At 48.6% G+C, this 20,316-nt stretch overlaps 1 protein-coding gene across 6 annotated transcripts in view; it reads right to left on the bottom strand.

Annotated features, from left to right (window-relative positions):
• Positions 1–20,316, bottom strand: part of IL16 (interleukin 16) — a 114,732-nt gene that overhangs the window by 10,028 nt on the left and 84,388 nt on the right. For 3 of the 6 annotated variants that reach the window (XM_070358442.1, XM_070358443.1, XM_070358446.1), the window contains 5 exons: positions 15,964–16,051; positions 13,305–13,783; positions 8,392–8,542; positions 4,231–5,317; positions 2,830–2,977 (listed from right to left, as the gene is read on the bottom strand). In XM_070358442.1, the coding sequence (XP_070214543.1) occupies positions 2,830–2,977; positions 4,231–5,317; positions 8,392–8,542; positions 13,305–13,783; positions 15,964–16,051 (1,953 nt within the window). Of the gene's footprint in view, positions 1–9; positions 119–2,829; positions 2,978–4,230; positions 5,318–8,282; positions 8,543–13,304; positions 13,784–15,963; positions 16,052–20,316 lie in introns of those variants that run through there. The other 3 variants (XM_070358445.1, XM_070358444.1, XM_070358448.1) reach the window with 3 other exon arrangements.

Raw genomic sequence — 20,316 nt, 5'->3', positions numbered from 1 at the left:
TGGGCTCACCTGAAGTCAGAACAATCCCTCTGCAGTGTCTAAAGTCAGAGACCCTCGTCTGGTCTCAATGGTGGTGGGGGGCCTCAAACTCAAGTGCATCCAGGGCTCAGGCAGACCACTTAAAAGAGCAAAAGGGGCAGATGTGAGAGAGAGAGGGGAACTACAGAGAACTGAGAGCACATTGGCTCAAGAGGACCCTCTGCTCCTAGGAATGCAGACTAGTGCTCCAGGACCATTCATGCCCTTTTAAAAAAGAGAAGCCAGGGGACTTCCCTAATGGTTCAGTGATTAAGGATCTGTCTTGCAATGCAGGGAACGTGGGTTCCATCCCTGGTCGGGGAACTAAGATCCCACAGGGCAACTAAGTTAGCCACAGGGCAACTAAGCCTGCAAGTTACAACTAGAGAGTCTGTGAGCCACAGCTAAGACCTGACACAGCCAAATAAATAAATATTTAAAAAGAGAGAGAGAGAGGGAAGCCAGAATCCAGGTTTTGATTTGGGTTTGACGATATTTAAAATATAAATATAATATTGGGCTTCCCTGGTGACTCAGATGATAAAGAATCTGCCTGCAATGTAGGAAACTTGGGTTGGATCCCTGGGTCAGGAAGATCCCCTGGAGAAGGGAATTGCTGCACACTCCAGTATTCTTGCCTGGAGAATTCCATGGACAGAGGAGCCTGGCAGGCTACAGACCATGGGGTCGCAAAGAGTCAGACATGACTTAGCAACTACACATACACACACAATATAATATTTTTTAGACAATCACCAAGCAGACCAAATACAATACACCTTCAGGCTCTCAGGCCACCAGGTTGTGCCCTGGCATAAAGAAATAACCTTACATCAAAAATTCACTTGCTCTGACACCACCAGAGCCTCTGTCGTGCCGCTAGCTCCACAAGCCTTTGATCTAGAGTCCCCAAGACCCGGGGTTTGGGGGGGATGAAGGGATGAATGGACTTCACTGTCCCCACCTCAACTGCAGCACTGGCCCAAATCTCCCAAGTAAGCTGATGCCGGATCCCCAGGCATCAGCTTACTTGCCTTAGAAGAGCCCTTTGTCAAGTTTAAAAGCAAATCCTCTCCCAGGGAGGCCCCAGGCAGGACAGCCATGTATTTTACACAGCACTTCGTTGCTGTTGTTCAGTTTCCAAGTCATGTCGACTCTTTGCGACCCCACGGACTGCAGCACGCCAGGCTTCCCTGACCTTCACTGTCTCCCGGAATTTGTTCAAACTAATGTTCATTGAATCCTTGATGCTATCCAACCATCTCATCCTCTGTCGCCTCCTGCCCTCAATCTTTCCCAGTATCAGGGTCTTTTCCAGTGAGTTGGCTCTTCACATCAGGTGGCCAAAGTATTGGAACTTCAGTTTCAGCATCAGTTTCAGACTTTCCAGTGAATATTCAAGGATTGATTTCCTTTAGGATTGACTGGTTTGATCTCCTTGCAGTCCAAGGGACTCTCAAGAGTCTTCTCCAGCACCACAATTCGAAAGCATCAATTCTTCAGTGCTCAGCCTTCTTTATGGTTCAACTCTCACATCTGTACATGACTACTAGAAAAACCATAGTTTAGCCTCTGTTATTTTGTTGAAATCAGGCTCTGGGTAAGATGGTGCCAGTGCACAGGTGATGAGCAAGAGCCCCAGAGCCCCAGGACATCTTCTCAGGCTCACCCATGCCCTTGATCTAGGGCAGCAGTCTCCAACCTTTTTGGCACCAGGGACCAGTTTCATAAAAGACAATTTCCCCATAGACTGGGGGAGGGTGATGGTTTCAGGGTGATCCAAGTGCACTACATTTACTGTGTACTTTATTTCTATTACCATTGCATCAGCTCCACCTCCGATCATCAGGCATTAGAACCTGGAGGCTGGGGACCCCTGCTGTAGGGAACGCTGACTGTGATGCCCCCTTACCCTCTCCTCCCAGTCTGGATAATTCCAGTGTAAACAGCCTTCGTGGACTGGGGCCTCCCAGGCGGATGCAAGGCCCGTGAGGCTGTGCTCATCTGAGCTGAATGAGCCTCAGCTCTGCCTGACCACCTCCTCTCCACACACTTTTGGGTCATGCTCAGAAGGCATAGGGGAAGTGGGACTTTCAGAATGACTTGACTGAGTGTGGGAGCCTTTGCAAGTCCTGGGGTCAGTCACCTCTTGGTGAGCAGGGCAAATCTTCAGGCAAGAACTCAGAATTTATGATGGATAGCTCACTTGCAAGCAGCATCACCCTGGAGATGCAGGCCAGGCAGGCAGTCAGGGGAACGTGGAGATAGAAACCTTGACTCTGCAAACTTGAACCTCACCTTTCTCCTTTATTAAATGATCAAAAAGATACAACTCTGATTGAAATCACTTCATGAGCTACAAAGCTCCCTACACTGAAAGGTCTGGTTTTGGTCCAGTGCTACAGCACCCCTCTGCCCTGGGCAGGGCACAATCTGACTCTGGTATCTGCCCTTGGGAACAACTCTCTCGACTTCAGGGATCCTAGGGCTACATGGGTTGCTTTTCCTCCTACCTAACTGAGGTGACCACACTGCTCTGAGCAAGGCCTTCATCCCTGTAAGTGCTAAGTCACTCAGTCATGTCCAACTCTGAGACCCATGGACCGTAGCCCACCAGGCTCCTCTGTCCATAGGGTTCTGCAGGTAAAAGTACTGGAGTGGGTTCCCATTCCCTTTTCCAGGGGCTCTCCCCAACCAAGGGATCAAACCCATGTCTCTTAATGTCTCCTGCATTGGCAGGTGGGTTCTTTACCACTCGTGCCACCTGGGAAGCCCTTCATCTCTGTAAATGCCCATAAAAAAGAAACCTACCTTTAATGTAGCTTCATCCAGAACCTTCACTTCCTCTATGAGCTTCTTTAGTTCCTCTGTGCTCAGCAAGGAGATAACCGATTGACCAGGCTGAGAGGTGCAGTGGTCACAGTCGTTGGCTTCCGTGTATTCTCTTAGCTCTGAGAGGCTTGGCAGGGAGGAGAAGCACATAGTATGAGTTGTGATGCTAACAAGAGCTAACAGTCTTTGCATACCTACTGTATTCCCGGAAGGTGCTAATGTTCATTCCACAAGTACATGCAACAAGTCTATGAATAGAAACTAGCATCCCTTCACCGTAGAGATACAGACATTGGGGTTCAGGGAGGTGGGGAAACTTGTCTATGGTCACATGGTTATGAAATGCCAAGATCTGGAATTTGAAATCACAGATTGTGGTGTGTCTGACTCTGAAGTCTGTGTTCAAAACTTCACCCTGAAGTATAACTGATGCTTTGGGCAAATCTGTGTCTATATGACCACCAAGAGGGATATCCCCTCTCTCTCTCACACACACCCACATACTCACCCACACGCTCACAAGACCCATACACTCTCACACCCACACACCCTCTCTCTCTCACACACACCCACATACTCACCCACACGCTCACAAGACCCATACACTCTCACACCCACACACCCTCTCTCTCTCTCTCACACACACCCACATACTCACCCACACGCTCACAAGACCTATACACTCTCACACCCACACACCCTCTCTCTCTCTCACACACACCCACATACTCACCCACACGCTCACAAGACCCATACACTCTCACACCCACACACCCCCTCTCTCTCTCACACACACCCACACACTCACCCACACGCTCACAAGACCCATACACTCTCACACCCACACACCCTCTCTCTCTCACACACACCCACACACTCACCCACACGCTCACAAGACCCATACACTCTCACACCCACACACCCTCTCTCTCTCACACACATATATATGCTCATAAGAACAGGTGGCGACTTATTTGGTGGTCCGGTAGTTAAGAATCCACCTTGCATTGCAAGGCACATGGACTCAATCCCTGGTCTGGGAAGATCCCACATGCCACATAGCAACTAAGTCTGTTTGCCACAACTGCTGAGCCTATGCTCTAGAGCCTTCGAGCCACAACTACTGAAGCTCATGTGCCTAGAGCCCATGCTCTGCAACAAGAGAAGTCACTGCATTGAGAAGCCTGTGCACCACAACTAGAGAAAAGCCTTTGAAAAGCGATGAAGACCCAGTGCAGTAAAAAAATAAAATAAACACTTAAAAAAGAGAGAGACAGAAAGGTGGAACAATCCTTTAGCAAACCTGAGAAACTTTTTAAAGACACAGGATTGTAAGAGGATGAAAGATGAGAGAGGTGAAAACTGGATGGAGACACTCACTTGAGAGAGAAGCTGGTGTCCGAGGCAGAAGCTTCAGCAGAACTATTCGCGGGGTCTTCACTGAATGCTGTGGGAGGTAACACCCCTTCTTTGGGGCTGCAGGGGATCTGGCCGAAAGAGAGGGAAGATGGGAGGCACAGCAGGGACTTCATGACGGCGGAGGACACTTGGCTGCTGATGGAGTAGAGTTTACTGGTCTTTTCATCCAGTGGCTTCATCTCGCAGGACTGGGTCCGGCTCAGGGGGAAGCTCCGAGCCCGCTGACTTGGCATCTTGACCACTGGGCCTCGGGGTCCCTCCATCTGTGTTGCCAGCAGCCTTGAGAGAGGGTCGGGGTCGGAGGAGAGGGTTTTCTGACCGGGCTGCTGTTCCAGGGGAGGGTGCCCTGACACGCCGGGGTTGCTGGCCTCTGACGTGGCCGGGGAGGCGGGGGGCAGCTGCTCTGGCTCTGGCCGCTGCTGCTCCATGGTGGGGGGAGCCCCTTGCCCCGAGGGACCAGAAGCCCGCTCTCCCTCTTGCTTCCTGGGAAGTTCTGCTGCTTCGCCCGAGGAGCTGGAGGCCTGGAGGCTCAGTCTCTGGGCTCCTCTGTCAGGCGGGTGAGCGGAGCTGAATGTTTCGAAGGAGCTGATCCTCTGCTTGATGGAGGACGAAGCCCGCAGGGGTGGCCCAGGGCGCTCCCTGGAGGTGGGGGTCGGCTGGCAGGAGGCGGCCATCTCTCGCCTGGAGTCCGGAACACGATTCCTCAAACCTTTCAAGCTTTGGCGAAACCAGGCTGGCTTGGGGGCTACTGGAGGACCCTTCTTCACGGTGCTGCCGCCCGCCTGCTTGTAAGCTTTGGGACCGCCGCCGGTGGTGTCCAGCTTCGCGGCAGCCCCATCTGGGTGGCCCCGCATCCCATCTTCCTCACCCAGCGGGGCGTCGGGCTGCAGCGGCACGTGGTTGTGGTTCTCACTCATGATGGGGCTAAAGAGATTTTTGATGCAGTCAGAAATTCTAACCCAAGGGTCTTCAGCTGTGGCCTCAAGGCTATAGTCCATCCGAGCCTGTCTCCTAAGCAATGGGTGTTTTACTGGGGACGTTTGAGTCCCTAGGGGGTAGAAAGAAGGCCAGAGCTGTGTGTTACACCTCGTTGTGGGTTTTCCTCCTAAGTTCTACTTTCAAAGATGAACAGCAAGGATTCTGGGGGGGAGATGAGCAGAGTGGGGGATCCCTAGCTGGGTAAGCTGCTACCCCAGGTGCTATCACCTGGATGAAGCACACACAGAACCAGGGGACCAGAGGCGTGAGTTAACACCACAGCATCCTAGCGTTTTACAGCTAGAAGGGTTCCCACAGAATACCTAGTCTGATCTCTGACACTGTGTAAGTGAGGAATCCAACATTCACAAGGATAAGGGGTCACCTGTTGGCAGAGCCAAGACCCCCACCTCCTGACTCCCCACTTTTGTGTCCTTTCCACTTTTGTGTCCTTTTGTAAGTCCCCTCCATATGAACCTTCAAGTTGTGAACTTTCAGAGATACAAACGTGTGTTCTCATGTCCAATCACGTGAGTTAGTTCATATGTCTGGTGTACATTGTCACATGTGTGCATCCTCTACAAGTGTTTGTGCTTGTGTGCACTTTACTGTATAGGACTGTATAGAGGACGGTAGTGCAGCGTCTTTATTTCAAGCCCAGAATGTCTGGAAGCAAGTGTAAAAGCAGTGGTGATGTAGCTGGCACTATTGTACTTTTCAAGGTACTCTACTGCCAGATTTAAAATGTTTTATTTTTTGTGTTTATTTTTTATGCATTATTTTTGTGAAAAATATTATAAATCCATTACAGTACAGTCCTATGTAGCAGATTGTGTTAGCTAGGTACCTAGGCTAACTTTGTTGGACTTAGGAACAAATTGGATTCACGAATGTGCTCTCAGAACGGAACTCATTCATATGTGGCAGACTTACTGTAATAAGTAGCCTCTTGGATAACTCATTAAAACTTAAAAGGTCAAAGCAACACTCAATTCTCTTACCATTTAAACTTTTAAGCCATGGGTCACACATTGACAGCCTTAATTGGTTTGGACCACCCACGTCATTGAAAAGCAATGCAGGCATGAAAGACTTCAGACAGGTTGCACCCCAGCTCAATGGGGTTAACAGCCTCTCTCTCACCCAGTCAGCATTTCACACATTAAAGTATCACCTGGTCCCTGAAGTCATGTCGGTTTGCTACTCTCCCTACTTGAAGACTTAACCAGCTTGCTCAGCAAAGGAGTGTTCCCAGCCCAAAGAGTCAATGAAAGATGAGAAGGCTCCAGGGAGAAAAAAGCTCTGTACCAGTGATTTCCCAAACTGGGCTGCACACTGGAAACTGGAGGATCTAAAATATACTGAGTCTGATTTAATACACCTGGGATGAACCTGGGTGTTTGCACTGGGGCAGCCCCACAGGTCCTTCCAGCCTGCTCTATCAGGCATGCCCAGTGAAGTTCAGCCCCTCACCACTGGGGTCAGAAGAAGGGGAACATATGTTGGTCTTTCTTGGAAGCCATCTTGAACAAGCCAGACCAGGGGAAGCTCTGCCACCCACCACTCTTTCCCAGGGACAAAGGGAGGCTGAACCCCAAGTCCTGCACAGCTGAGAAGCCAAGTTCATGTGTGGCCCTTCGGTCACCCCAGGTCTTATTGTTCTGGTACCATGCTCTGGGTCGTGCCTGGTATCAGAATTCAGCCCATTGTAAGGAAGACATTGATTCCTCTTGCGTCTTGTTCCAATGCCAACCCTCAAGCTACACAACCATGCAGGGCATTAAGCCTGGATGATCCCACAGAGACCTTCTGCACTATCCCAGAGGCCAGGGTGGTTAGTACTGACTCTGGGACTTTACCAAGTGTGTCTGGACCTCTCAGCCTGGTCCTGCATTTATGCATTGCTCTGCTGTAAGGCCTGTTGTAAGACTCAGCTGTCAGACGCTCTACGTGAGAGCCCTATGCAAACTGGGGCGAGGAGCTCTTGCTGGTAGATGTTCCCTGGTGTGTTCCTCACTTGGGGTGACTAAGGGGTGAAGAGGAGCCTCCAGTAGTAGGGCCCCTGCTCTGGGAGAGATGTGCCAGGTATTTCCATTCACAGCATTCCTGGACCTCCAAGAGCCTTCTGTGTGCTTTGCATGTGGTTATTGTTATTTAGTTGCTAAGTCACATTGGACTCTTTTGAAAACGCCATGGACTGTAGCCCACCAAGCTCCTATGTCCATGGGGTTCCCCAGTCAAGAATACTGGAGTGGGTGGCCATTTGCATGTAGTGCTACTCAAACAGGTTGAGCAATAAATATGTAAGTGTGTAGCCAATTCTGCCACTACCATTATTGGGAGCTCCTTGATGGACTGGTCTGTCTTCTTTCTCTCATTCTCCTTCACATTCATTCTCATCTCTCTCTCTTTCTCTGTGTGTGTCTCTCTCCCGGTGTCTGTCTCTTCCCCTGCCTCGCTTCTTCCCCAGAAGCCAGTACAGGGACCCTTGAAGGCAGCATTCAATACGCACTTACTGAATTGAATCACCCGTTGGGGTTCTATGTGATTTCCCACTTGCTGATGAGAGAACTGAGGCTCACACACAAAAAAGTTGAGTTGCCCCAAATCACACTGGTGAAGGACAGAGCCAGGTTTTCCACCCTGGTCTCCCTGGCCCCAAATCCCATCTCCTCTGTCATCAAAGCTTTAATATTCAGCTCATATCTCAGCACTTTCAGGGGCACCATGGGGCGCACCCCAGCCATCCCCCGCATGGGGGCAGTGACCACCAGCAACCTGCTATTCACTCATGCCTCTCTGACCTGCATCCCCAGACTTGGAAATGCTGGAAGAAGCTTTCTAGAAGGCTGTCACCCCGGAGGCAGCGGCCGCTCGCTGTGGTTGGGTAGGTGTGTCTGGGACCTTTCCCAAGGGCTCCCTTCTCCAGCCGACTCTGGATTGGCCCGCATTCCTCCCATCACCGCTGTGCACGCCCCACCCCCGCATCACAGCATCACTATTCCAGCCAAGAGGTCCCCACCCTGACTGCTTACCAGCCCAGGTCCAGCGGTCCAGCCATGCAGGATGCTCTAATGCTCCAGTCTTCCCCTAGTGCTGGACCTTGATCCAGAAGGTCCCTCCTCCTGGCAGATGAAGACCTACCTGGGCTGGCTGCCCTCCTCCCTGGCTGGCCCTCTGAGAGGGATGTCGTGTGTGGCCCGACTACAGGTCCTGGGTGGCCAGCAGCGGTGTGAGGGGTTCTCCCCGCTGTGTCTTCCTGTGGAGGCGGAGGTGGCAGCAGTTCTCTGGCTTCCTGTGGTGTAAACAGGAAGTGAGACTGTGTCAAAACGGTAGCCTCCAGCTGTGAGAAAGCAAGGAGCCCTCTGATTGGGACTGGGGGGCCAACATCAAGCAGCTTTAATGAGAAGTCCAATAGCAGCCCTGGTGGTCAAGAGGGTCCTTTCCTCCATGGCGCTGTCTGCATGGGTGACCAGGGAGCTGGCACCTCCTGGAGGCCCAGAGCATCCCTCTGCTTCCTGGACACATGAGCTGGCATCCAGGACAAGGGCTCATGCACTTGACACATGTGAAGATCCTGGGGCCCCTGTGACAGGGAGAAGAGGTCTGGGGGTGGGAAATAGGGCTGGCACTGCTTCGTGTATCACTACATCTGGCCAAACTCCTCCTCCTCCCAGGGGGGAAGACAATGAGGCAAAGATCTGCCTCCCGAGTCTTCACTAAGTTAAAGTTAGACCCCTTAGAGGAAAATTTGGATCTGTTGCTTTCTACATCGTGATTTATTATTCAGTTATTTATGGTCTTCCTTGATGGCAAGTGGTAAAAAAAAAAAGTTCATCTTCCAATGCAGGAGACCTGGGTTTGATCCCTGGGTCAGGAATATCCTCTGGAGAAGGAAATGGCTACCCACTCTAGTATTCTTGCCTGGAGAATCCCATGGACAGAGGAGCCTATCAGGATACAGTCCATGAGGTCACAGAGACCTGGACATGACTGAGCGACTAGACAACAAACATTCAGCTATTTAGAAAGGATGTTGTGAAGGATGACAGAAACTCTGAAACTGTGCCATTGCTCCCCTCTGCTGCCCCCAGGGTGACCTGATCAGTCTAGGGCAGGACGGTTTTCCCATTAAGCATGGATGTGGCCTCAGGCTGCTTCACAAACCAGTTCAGGGACAGCTGGACCGAGCACCAAGTCACTTTCTAATGCTTGAGTAGAGTTTGGGTTTTCATACAGCATGAAAGAGATGTTGCCAGGGCCCAGAGGCAGGGACCAGCACCAGTTCTGTCCCAGAGTGGGACAGAAAGCTTCCCAGGAGAAGTGCTTCTTGTCTGGCTCTTGAACAAAGGGTAAGAACTTTCCAGGCAGAGAAGCCAAGGAGAAGTGTTCCAGAGAGATAAACATCCATGGTAGAAGGAAAAAGCAGACCAGCAACCCAGAAAGAAAAGAAGGCCAATATAAAAATGATGCTGTATAGGGCTTCTCTGGTGGTCCAGTGGTTAAGAATCCACCTGCCAATGCAGGGGACACGAGTTTGATCCCTGGTCTGGAAAAATCCCCTATGCCTCAGGGCAACTAAGCCCATGTGTCTCAACACTGAAGCCAGAGTGCCCTAGAGCCCATGCTCTGCAACAAGAGAAGCCACTGCAATGAGAAGCCCACTCGCGCAACTAGATAGACCCAAAACAGCCACAAAATAAAACAAATATATAATTTAAAGAAAGATGCTGCCAAAATTTTTCTGCAGGGGAAATACTCTGCCATACTGCAGTTGATGGTATGTCTTTTCTGCTATTTCCAGGGTCAGGTGGAATGATGGGCTGGCTATTAGACAAGGCTGTGAGCTCCCTTCCAAAAGGAAGGAAAGAAGGAGGAACAAATGCACCATGTGGGACTAAAAGAGAAACTGAAAACATTTGTGGCCTGAGATTTATATCTACTTTGTCAATAAACATTCTTTAGGAAGTATAATTCTATACAAGTTAGAAATGTGTTCACCAAGCATTGTCCCAGCCCAGGGTTCCCTATTTAGAACCAAGTTCTATGGTAGCACTTTGGAAACACTGAGAGACCAACCAACCCAAAGGAATCACTGTGTCTCTTGAACTAGTCCTTCATAAAAGCAAGGCTTGGTTATGAAATTAGAAGCTTAAAATATCAGACTGATGGTATCTAAGCCACTCATCAGCAGAAAAAAAAAATGACGTGTCTGAAATTTAACTGCACCCAGGGAACTCGGCACCCTGTCTATATCCGTGAATGGTTGACACTTTCATAGGCTGATGCCCTGGGTACCAACCACAGTGGTGAAAGCAACTTTGCATGTTGGAATAGACTCAGATGTGTTTTGTCTTTTCATCAACACACCTGATACTGCACCCTCTTCATGGGAGATTTTTTTTCAATTAGCTCCAGAAGTAAGATTGATTTCACTTGACTTTTGCTGTAAATAGTTTTTCCTGGCATAGTGCTTGGTAGTGAATGATGGAGAGAGAAGGGAAAGAAGACAGGAGATGACTTAGGGGAGAAAGTGATTTTTAACCAAAAGTGGTCATTGAAGCTGATTTTCTAGAAGGGAGAGAACTGGTCCTCTGTTGAAAGAAATATCCTGAAGGTCATTTTGGTTGTGGAAGTCCCCTTGAGTTACAGTAGGTGAGAAAGACTTTGGGGTTGTCATAAAAGCTTGAGAAAGGTCATGGGACCCTGGGGAGGAAAGACTGGAGGAGGTGGAGGGTGGAGGACAGAGAGACAGACAAAGAAAAAGGAGAAGGAGGAGGGGCTAGAGGGAGAAAGGGAGGAAAGAATGGAGAGATATTACACACTGGGACCAAAGAGAAAAACACCCAGTGAGAAATCCCCAGACATGGTGGAGGATATTTTAAGAAGAATGACATGCAGCAAACAGCCCCTGTTTTTATGGTGCTGTCGTCCCTTCTCTGCACCCCCAACACCCAGGAAAATAATATGGTGCTGGCTGTGCTTTTGTAAAAGGCTGTGGAAGGGTCTGTGGGCCATGTGGGACAAAGCAGAAGGACAGAGAATTGCAGCTGTGGAAGTGCGGAGGGTGCAGGCAGGAGCGACAAATGCTGAAGAGCAGCCAGGGTGGCAAAGACAGGGGACTTCTGCCTGCAGCAGAGTCCCTGTCTGCCTTCTTCTCCCGCAGCAGCCTCGCCTGGGGAGACTCCCTCCCCATATCTGGTCCAACCCGGCCAGAGGGCACAAGAGCATCACCAGGGCAGCCCCTGTGACCCCCACAGACCCCCTCTGGGTCTCCAGGAACAAAGTAGATAGCCTGGCTTCCCAGCTTCTCTGTTCCTAATTTGCCCTCTGGGACTCACAGGTCTTAGGCTCAAAGGAAAATGAAATGTTTGCTTAAAATGGGGGTGCACAAGGTGAGGGTGTCTGTTCTGAACCCTTAACTGGACAGAGACTAGGTATCTTCAAGATTCATAAGCTGTCTAGCTGTAAGTTCATTTCAGTAGCAGACCTCACAAGTATTTGAGGTCAAAACCCTACCATGTGTTTAAAAATTCTTTTATACCATGTTAATAAAATACTCATTTGCTTGGAAAGAAAAAACAAAAAAAGGAGCAGGAGAACACAGCACCCCCTCGGCATCTCCACCATGAATTGCTAATGAGCCCACATCCTGCCAGCTCTCTGCAAGATGGTACTTCCTCTTCAGTAACCTGGCTTCCTCTCCCTCCTCTGCTCTCTCCTCCTACTCAACACCTTCCTTTCTGGGGTTTCTTGCTCCTCCTGAAGCTTCCCAACCCTTATCACAGACTGTTCGACTATTCTAGGGGATTACCAGAGGCCCCAGTTCTACCTACCCTGTGAAATCCGCCGAAGAAGAAGTGAAAGACAACGAAGCCTAATGATAAAGTGACCCACAGGCAATGTGAACTTGAGCAAGTCCCTCGGCTTTCTCTTTGCATGAAAGGGACTCTTATCCCCAGATGGTTGTCTGGCTTAACTGAGACAGAGCACAGCACCTGGGCCTAAAAACGGCTCAAGATACAGCAACTGCCTGGCCATGAGCCTGCCCTCCTGTGAGGGAGGGGGATGGAGCGGCAGAGAAAGGAAACGGAGGTCTGCAGGGGTGTCTGCAGACCCCTGCAGGGACAAACTGTCATAGCAATGAACACCGATATGCCTGAGAGCCCGTTAGGCATCCGCTCGGTTGGTTCCTTTGAATCCTCACCTAGCCCATGGAGGGAGCCTCTAGATTCAGCCCCAGGGACTTCCCTGGCAGTGCAATGGTTAGGACTTTGCCTTCCGGTGCAGGGAGTATGGGTTCGATTCCTGGTCAGGGGGCTAAGACCCCACATGCCTTATGGCTTAAAAAGCAATATTGTAACAAATTCAATAAAGACTTTTTTAATGGTCCACATAAAAAAATAATCCTGGGGTTTCCCTGGTGGCTCAGTGGTAAAGAATCCGCCTGCTAATGCAGAAGATTTGGGTTTGATCCTTGATCTGGGAAGATTTCACATGCTGCAGAGCAACTAAGCCCACATACCACAACTCCTGACCCTGTGCTCTAGAGGCCAGGAGGCTCAACTGCTGAGCCCACATGCCCTAGAGCCCATGCCGCTATTGCAATGAGAAGCTCACGCACCACAATTAGAGAGTAGCCCCTGCTCACTCGCAACTAGAAAAAACGCCTGTGCAGCAATGAAGACCTAGTGCTACCAAAAATAAATAAATAAATAACTTAAAAAAATCCTAATGCTTGTAAAGATAAAATAAAATAAAATTTAAAATAAACTTAGACCCAATTAACAGATAAGGAAACTGAGGCTTAGAGACCTGTGAGAGCAGCCTTGCATTCCAGTGTGTCATGGATGGCAACGCAGAAGTCATTCAGCAAGATTGGGGCTTCAACTGAGGTCTGCCAAGCTGCAAAGCTCTCTCTCTGAAGTCAGCTTTAAGCTTGAGCCCAGCCCCTTCTCTCTGATGGAGGAGAAACCCTTCCTTGCCCTCAGCTAACACTCTACTAATGCCCCAGTTCAACACTGCTTGATGCAAGAGAATGCTCAACCCTCTCTTACCTGGCCACAGGTGGGCAAGGTGTGTCCAGAAGGGCACAGGGAGTCCTTTCTCTCTTCCAGACTCTTCTGAGGGTCACTGTCACTTTTAAAGTATTTTCTGGGTGGAGGCTTGGGCTTGGAGGATGTAGGCTTTCTCACCAAAATCTCAAAGGATTTCTTGAGTCTCAGTGGTGGGTGGCTGCCCTGGCTTGCAGGGAGGGGCAGGTTCTCCTGGGGGTGCCTGGATGAGGCCCCAGGAGGCACCCCTGGTTCCCGCCCCAGGGGCAGGCTGGGGTTGTGCACACTGACTTCCAGATCAGAGGGTGGCTGCTCTCCACTGCTGCTGGGACTGCCCCCGGGAGATCCTGACATGTAGCTGCTGTCGCTGCTGGAACGGATCATGACCTTCTGCGCCCGGCGATGCGGGGGTGCAGAGTTCTTGTCCCGCTCCTTTTCCAAGGTGGGCCGCCCGTGCCAGCTGCTCTCCAGCCTTTTGACACCTGCATTGGAAGCACAAATGAAACCCCATCCCTGGTCTGGCTCAGGACTACTGCCAGGGGTACACTGCTTGCCCAGACTGTCTGCTTCTCCCCGGAGGTCACTTTGGAGTGAAGCTCAGAAATCTTGGGTCTGGTATCCAGCACCAGTGACATCAGGCTGGGAAAATCATTCAAATTTTCTGAGTCTCTAGGCGTAGAGACGGAGATGCATCCCCAAGGTTGCCCTTCAAGGACGGGCTTGATGTCCTGGCTGTCAGCCCCTTCAGGGACCACCTCGCCCGAAAGGCAGCCCACCTCCAATGCCTGATGGAGATGGGGCTAGAAAGACCCAGCCAATTCTGCATACAGGACACCTCCAGTGGGCCATGTGAGCTCCATGGCTGGGTGGAAGTGGTCTGGTAGGGGCAGTCCGGTATCATCTCTGCTCAACTGGCCCCTCTGCTCAGCCCTGAGACCCCCCCTTGCTCCCATAGGTGTGGAGCCTCCACACCTTCTGACCATGCCCCATTTCAAAGCCTGCTGGCCTTTGGGGGAACCCAAACTTCCACCCTCCATTTCCTATCTGTAAAACGGAGATACTTATTTCAGGATCACAGGACATTTTGGGGTTCAAAATCAAAGAGAGAAAATGTCCATGAAGGCGCTTTGAGCATTGTACCAAGAGGTCAGGGCTTTCATGGTGGCTCAGTGGTAAAAATCCCGCCTGCCAATGCAGGAGACTCAGGTTCAACCCCTGGTTTGGGAAGATTCCCCTGGAGGAGGAAATGGCAATACACTCCACTATTCCTGCCTGGGAAATCCCATGGGCAGAGGAGCTTTGTGGGTTATAGTCCTTGGGGTGGCAAAGAGTTGGACATGACTTAGTGACTGAACAACAATAACCAAGAGGTTACCTTTCTTTCCAAAAATGAGGATGAAGCAAGGCCAGAAAACCACTGTGCCTTAGCCAGACTCTCCTCTTACTTTTGTCTTCCTATGCAGCCCTTCCTCCTGGTTCTGAGCCCCCTTCCAAAACCCCGTCATATTCTGAGCATAGGGCCAACCACACACCCTCCACTGACCCTTCTTTGTCTCTAGTAGTAGAAGATGCCCCTTCCCTAGCATCACAGATCAGAAGAGTGTGAGCAGACCGAGGCCCAGGCTCTCGCTCAAATGTGAGCACATTCTGCAAGTCCAGGAGCAACAGGCGAGCCCCACAGGCGAGCATCTCAGACTTCAGTACAGAATCAAGGCCAATCAAGCTCATAATTCAAATCGTCTTTAGAGAAAAAGCTTTTCTTTAGCTTTTTACTGATTTTAAAATAAAAATGCATCTTTGTTTAAAGTCAGCTGCAAAAAGGAAGAAATGAAAGCAAAAATTCACCCTCAGCCTATCAGAGATAACCGCTGTCAAACTTTTTTTCTCTGTTCTCCTCCCTTGAGCATAGATGCATGTTGAGTGGGTGGAAATGGAAGAAAACCACTGAAATAAAATTCTGGGTCCTGTCCTTCTGTCTGGACACTTTCCAGACTGTGTAACATCCTTGTGAATATCAGTACTAAAGCCTGCACATTATTCTATAATATGGACATTCCACAAAGACTTGGCCAATGCCCACCAGCTGTACATTGGAGTTGGCCAGCCTGGTTCCCATCCCAGATCATCTGTGTACTCCATGGCTGATCTGGGGTAAGGGAGCCTCTCAGGACCCCACATTTTCCCAAAAATATGCATAAAAATTATATGGGAAGATTCAGGGGAATAGTGTATTAAATAGCATGCCTAACACGATTAGAACTCAATACATGTCAGAAACTTTATTAATAGATATTATTCTTTATAAGGAACCTATTATCATGGGCTAGCAGTTGAAATCTCAAATGCCTATAGGGACAGAGGTGAGACAGGCAACCTGGTAAAATAAGGTAACAGGGAATGGTGAGGACTGTAAAGAACTAGAGAAAGTTTGTGGATTTAAAACAATTCAAATTCAGATGATTTTAAACTCTCGTGCCTCCGAAACAAAGCAAAATGTGACCTCAATTTAGCTGGTGGACTGCTAGCTTTCAATCCTTGTCTATGAACCAGGCTCATCTGTGATGACTACTATGTTCCTGGGGTAGAGAGTGAGTTGGTGGCTAGACTCAAAGCTTTCTAAGAAGACAAAGATGCTGCAAATGCAAGTTCACTGTCTCCTTACCTTCTAGACTCCACTGGTGCCGCTCCTTTCCAAACTTGACGTTCTCCACAGCCTGGGCCACAGCTTCTTTGAGCTGCTGTTCAGAAACCTGGAAAATTTACAGCACCTCCTCAAGCAAATAGTGGGAACTTCTGCATCAGGTTTTGAGTCCTGTACCAGTTCCCTAACTGGGCCCCTGGATTTTGCTGTCTTTCATTCACACCCACTCTACAAACAGTTGACATTCCCAGAAACACCCTGGGCATCACTGGTTCCCTAGTATCTTATGGACAAAGTCCAAACTCTGTCAATAAAGGGATTCTCAAGGTGGCCCCTCTGAACTCCCTAACCTTCTCCACTACTTGCTGCCAAACTGGGCAGAGTTACCATTTTAGAGTTTACCTCTGGGGAGTTCTTCCACACTTAACGCTGCCATGACATCATCATCACCTTTATTACCAACAACAATGATGTCATAACTGGAACCCTAGCCATCTTATTGTCACAGGTAATTAATCCCTTTGAGTAATAGTTAAAAATATGAGTTCTGGAACAAACACACTCATGTACATGTCCCAGTCCCCTCATTTTGTAACCACACACTCACACAAGGAACTGAAGCTTCTAACCCTCAATTTTTTTCCCTGCAAAACAGTGACAACAAGAACCTACTTCACAGTAAAATCAGAGGGTTTTTAAAAAGAACTTTTTGGACACCAAAAGCACAAGCAACAAAAGGAAAAAAACAGATAAATTGGACAATCTCAAAATGAAAATATTCTGCATATCAAAGAACTATGAGATAAATGGGACAGAAAATATAGATACAATTGGATGATGAAAAAGAAAAAGATAAAAAGAAGAAAAAGAGACAAATCAGATAACATCAAAATGAAAATATTCCCTGTATCAATCAACAAAGGGCAAAATCAGTAGAGTGAAATGGGACTCACAGAATGGGAGAAGACTTAGGCAAATCAGATTCCTACAACTCAACAGCAAGAACAATCAAACCATCCAAGTAAAAATGGGCATAGGATTTGAATAGATATTTTCCAAAAAAGACAGACAAATGGCCATCAAGCATGTGCAAAGATGTTCGATGTTAGTAATCTTTAAGGAAATGCAGATCAAAACCAAGAGATAACTTCCCTGGCGGTCCAGGGGTTAGGACTTCCCCTTCCAAAGCAGAGGGTAGAGGTCTGGGAGCTAAGATCCCACATGCCTCGAGGCCAAAAACCAAAGCAAAAAATGGAAGCAGTATTGTAAAAAATTCAATAAAGGTTTAAAAAATGGTCCATATTAAAAAAAAATCTTAAAAAAACCCCCCCAAAACACAATGAGATATCACTTCACACCCATGAGGATGGGCAGGTGGTCCAGTGGTTAGGAAACAGCCTGCCAATTCAGGGGACAGAGGTTCACTCCCTGGTCTGGGATGGTCCCAACTGCCTCAGGGCAACTAAGCCCATGGGCCACAACTGCTGAAGCCCGCACATCTTAGAGCCCATCCTCTGCAATGAGAGAAGCCTGTGCACTACAACTAGAGAGCAGCTATTGAACAGCAACAAAGACCCAGTGCAGCCAAAACTAAAAATTAAGTCATTAAAATAAATGAGTAAACAGAAAAGCGCTGCTGCTGCTAAGGCGCTTCAGTCGTGTCCGACTCTGTGCGACCCCATAGACGGCAGCCCACCAGGCTCCCCCATCCCAAAAATGACAAGTGTTAATAAGGATATGGAGAAATCGAAATACTTGTGCTTTGCTGGTGTGAATGTAAAATGAGACAGCCAAGATGGAAAACAGTATGGCGGTTCCTCAAAAAATTAAAAATAGAATTACCGTATGATCCAGCAATTCTACTCCTGTTTATTACCCACATAGAATGGAAAGCAGGGACTCGAACAGATATTTGCACACCCAGGTTCATAGCAACAGGATTCACAATAGCCAAAAGGTGGAAGCCACTCAAGTGTCCATCAACCAATGAAGGGGCATGCAAAATATGGCCTCTACATAAACAACGGAATCTTATTCAGCCTTCAAAAGGAAGGAAATGCTGACATCGTCCATAGCACAGGTGAGCCTAATGGACACCATGCTAAGTGAAAGAGCCCAGTCACATATGACACCACTTAGATGAGGTATGCAGAGTTGTCAAAATCAGAGAGCAAACAGTGGGAACTCTGGGACACAGTGGGAGACAGAAAGTAAGTAGAAGAGTCATCTCCAGAGGGGAGAATGAGGGCTGTTTAAGGGGTAGAGAGTGTCACTTTGGCAAGATGAAGAGTCCTGGGAATGGCTGATGGTCACGGCTGCAAAACAATGTGAATGTCCATCACGCCACTGAACTCCATGCTTCAAAATGGCTAAGACTGGGGACTTCCCTGGTGGTCCAGGGGCTAAGACTCTGTGTTCCCACTGCAAGGTTCCATCCCTCATTGGGGAACTAGATTCCACTCACAACTAAGAGTCTGCCTGCCGAAACAAAGATAGAAGATCCTGCGTGCGGCAATTAAGACCCAGTGCAGCCATGGGGTTGCTAAGGGTCGGAGACGACTGAGCGACTTCACTTTCAATTTTCACTTTCATGCATTGGAGAAGGAAACGGCAACCCACTCCAGCATTCTTGCCTGGAGAATCACAGGGATGGGGGAGCCTGGTGGGCTACCGTCTATGGGGTTGCACAGAGTCGGACACGACTGAAGCGACTTAGCAGCAGCAGCAGCCAAATAATACATAAATATTTCCTCCAGCATGCTTACTGTCAGTGCTCACTAACTAAGCAGGGCTGTGTTTGAACCCTGCCACACAGGCCTGTGGGGATCTTATCCACCATCCCCTTCTCTATCCTATTTCTGCTAGGAGTCAGTCATGTCATCCAACCATCTCATCCTCTGTCATCCCCTTCTCCTCCTGCCTTCAATCGTTTTCAGCATAGGGGTCTTTTCCAGTGAGTCAGTTCTTTCCATCAGATGGACAAAGTACTGGAGCTTCAGCTTCAACATCAGTCCTTCTAATGAATATTCAGGACTGATTTCCTTTAGGATTGACTGGTTTTATCTCTTTGCAGTCCAAGGGACTCTCAAGAGTCTTCTCCAGCACCACAGTTCAAAAGCATGAATTCTTCAGCACTCAGATTTCTTTATAGTCCAACTCTCACATCCATACATGACCACTGGAAAAACCATAGCCTTGACTAGATAGAACTTTGTCAGCAAAGTAATGTCTCTGCTTTTTAACATGCTATCTAGGTTGGTCATAGCTTTTCTTCCAAGGAGCAAAATTCTTTTAATTTCATGGCTGGAGTCACCATCTGCAGTGATTTTGGAGCCCAAGAAAATAAAGTTTCTCACTGTTTCCATTGTTTCTCTATCTATTTGCCATGAAGTGATGAGATTGGATGCCATGATCTTCGTTTTTTGAATGTTGAGTTTTAAGCCAACTTTTTCACTCTCCCCTTTCACTTTCATCAAGAATCTCTTTAGTTCTCTTCGCTTTCTGCCAAAAGTGTAGTGTGATCTGCATATCTGAGGTTATTGATATTTCTCCCAGCAATCTTGATTCTAGCTTGTGCTTCATCCAGCCTGGCATTTCAAATGATGTACTCTGCATAGAAGTTAAGTAAGCAGGGTGACAATACTGCTTGACGTACTCCTTTCCCAATTTGGAACCAGTCCATTGCTCCATATCTGGTTCTAACTGTTGCTTCTTGACCTGCATACAGATTTCTCAGGAGGCAGGTAAAGTGGTCTGGTATTCCCACCTCTTTAAGAATTTTCCACAGTGTGCTGTTATCCACACAGTTAAAGACTTTGTCATAGTCAATAAAGCAGAAGTAGAAGTTCTTCTGGAATTATCTTGCTTTTTTGATGATCCAGTGGATGTTGGCAATTTGATCTCTGGATCCTCTGCCTTTTCTAAAGCCAGCCATTATCAGCCTTAAAGGTAACTGCCTGCTGGCCTGTCTAACTACACACCCCCCAGGGCCTCCATCTCACCAGTCCCCTACTGAGATCATTCTTGTTGAGTTCTGCCCCAAGGTCACAGGTGTTAGGCCTCCTCAGAAGTGGAGCCCAGAACCAAGATCACCTCTGAAGCTGACTGAGCCCCTCTGGCTTTGCCAAAAGCCTCCTGATCATTACTAACAAGCTTCCTGACTCCCAATTAGGCAAAGATGCCAACTCCAGTAAATATCCTATAGCACCCCAACCAATCACCTAATACCAACCATCCAGCAGGAATTTTCTTTGTCTTGAGGCTATAAAAATTGGCTCTTAACCCATGGAAACTGTAGGCTCTCCCTGGTCTGCCAGGTCGGCCTGGAGGTTGGCCTGCTGTGCTCGAATTGCCCACATTATCTCTGCTCTTTGT

This window comes from Bos mutus, chromosome 21 (genome assembly GCF_027580195.1).
Source record: "Bos mutus isolate GX-2022 chromosome 21, NWIPB_WYAK_1.1, whole genome shotgun sequence".
In the NCBI taxonomy this organism is placed as follows: domain Eukaryota; kingdom Metazoa; phylum Chordata; class Mammalia; order Artiodactyla; family Bovidae; genus Bos; species Bos mutus.
The sequence above is the reverse complement of the archived record's forward strand: the minus strand, read 5'-3'. Positions and strand labels throughout refer to the sequence as shown.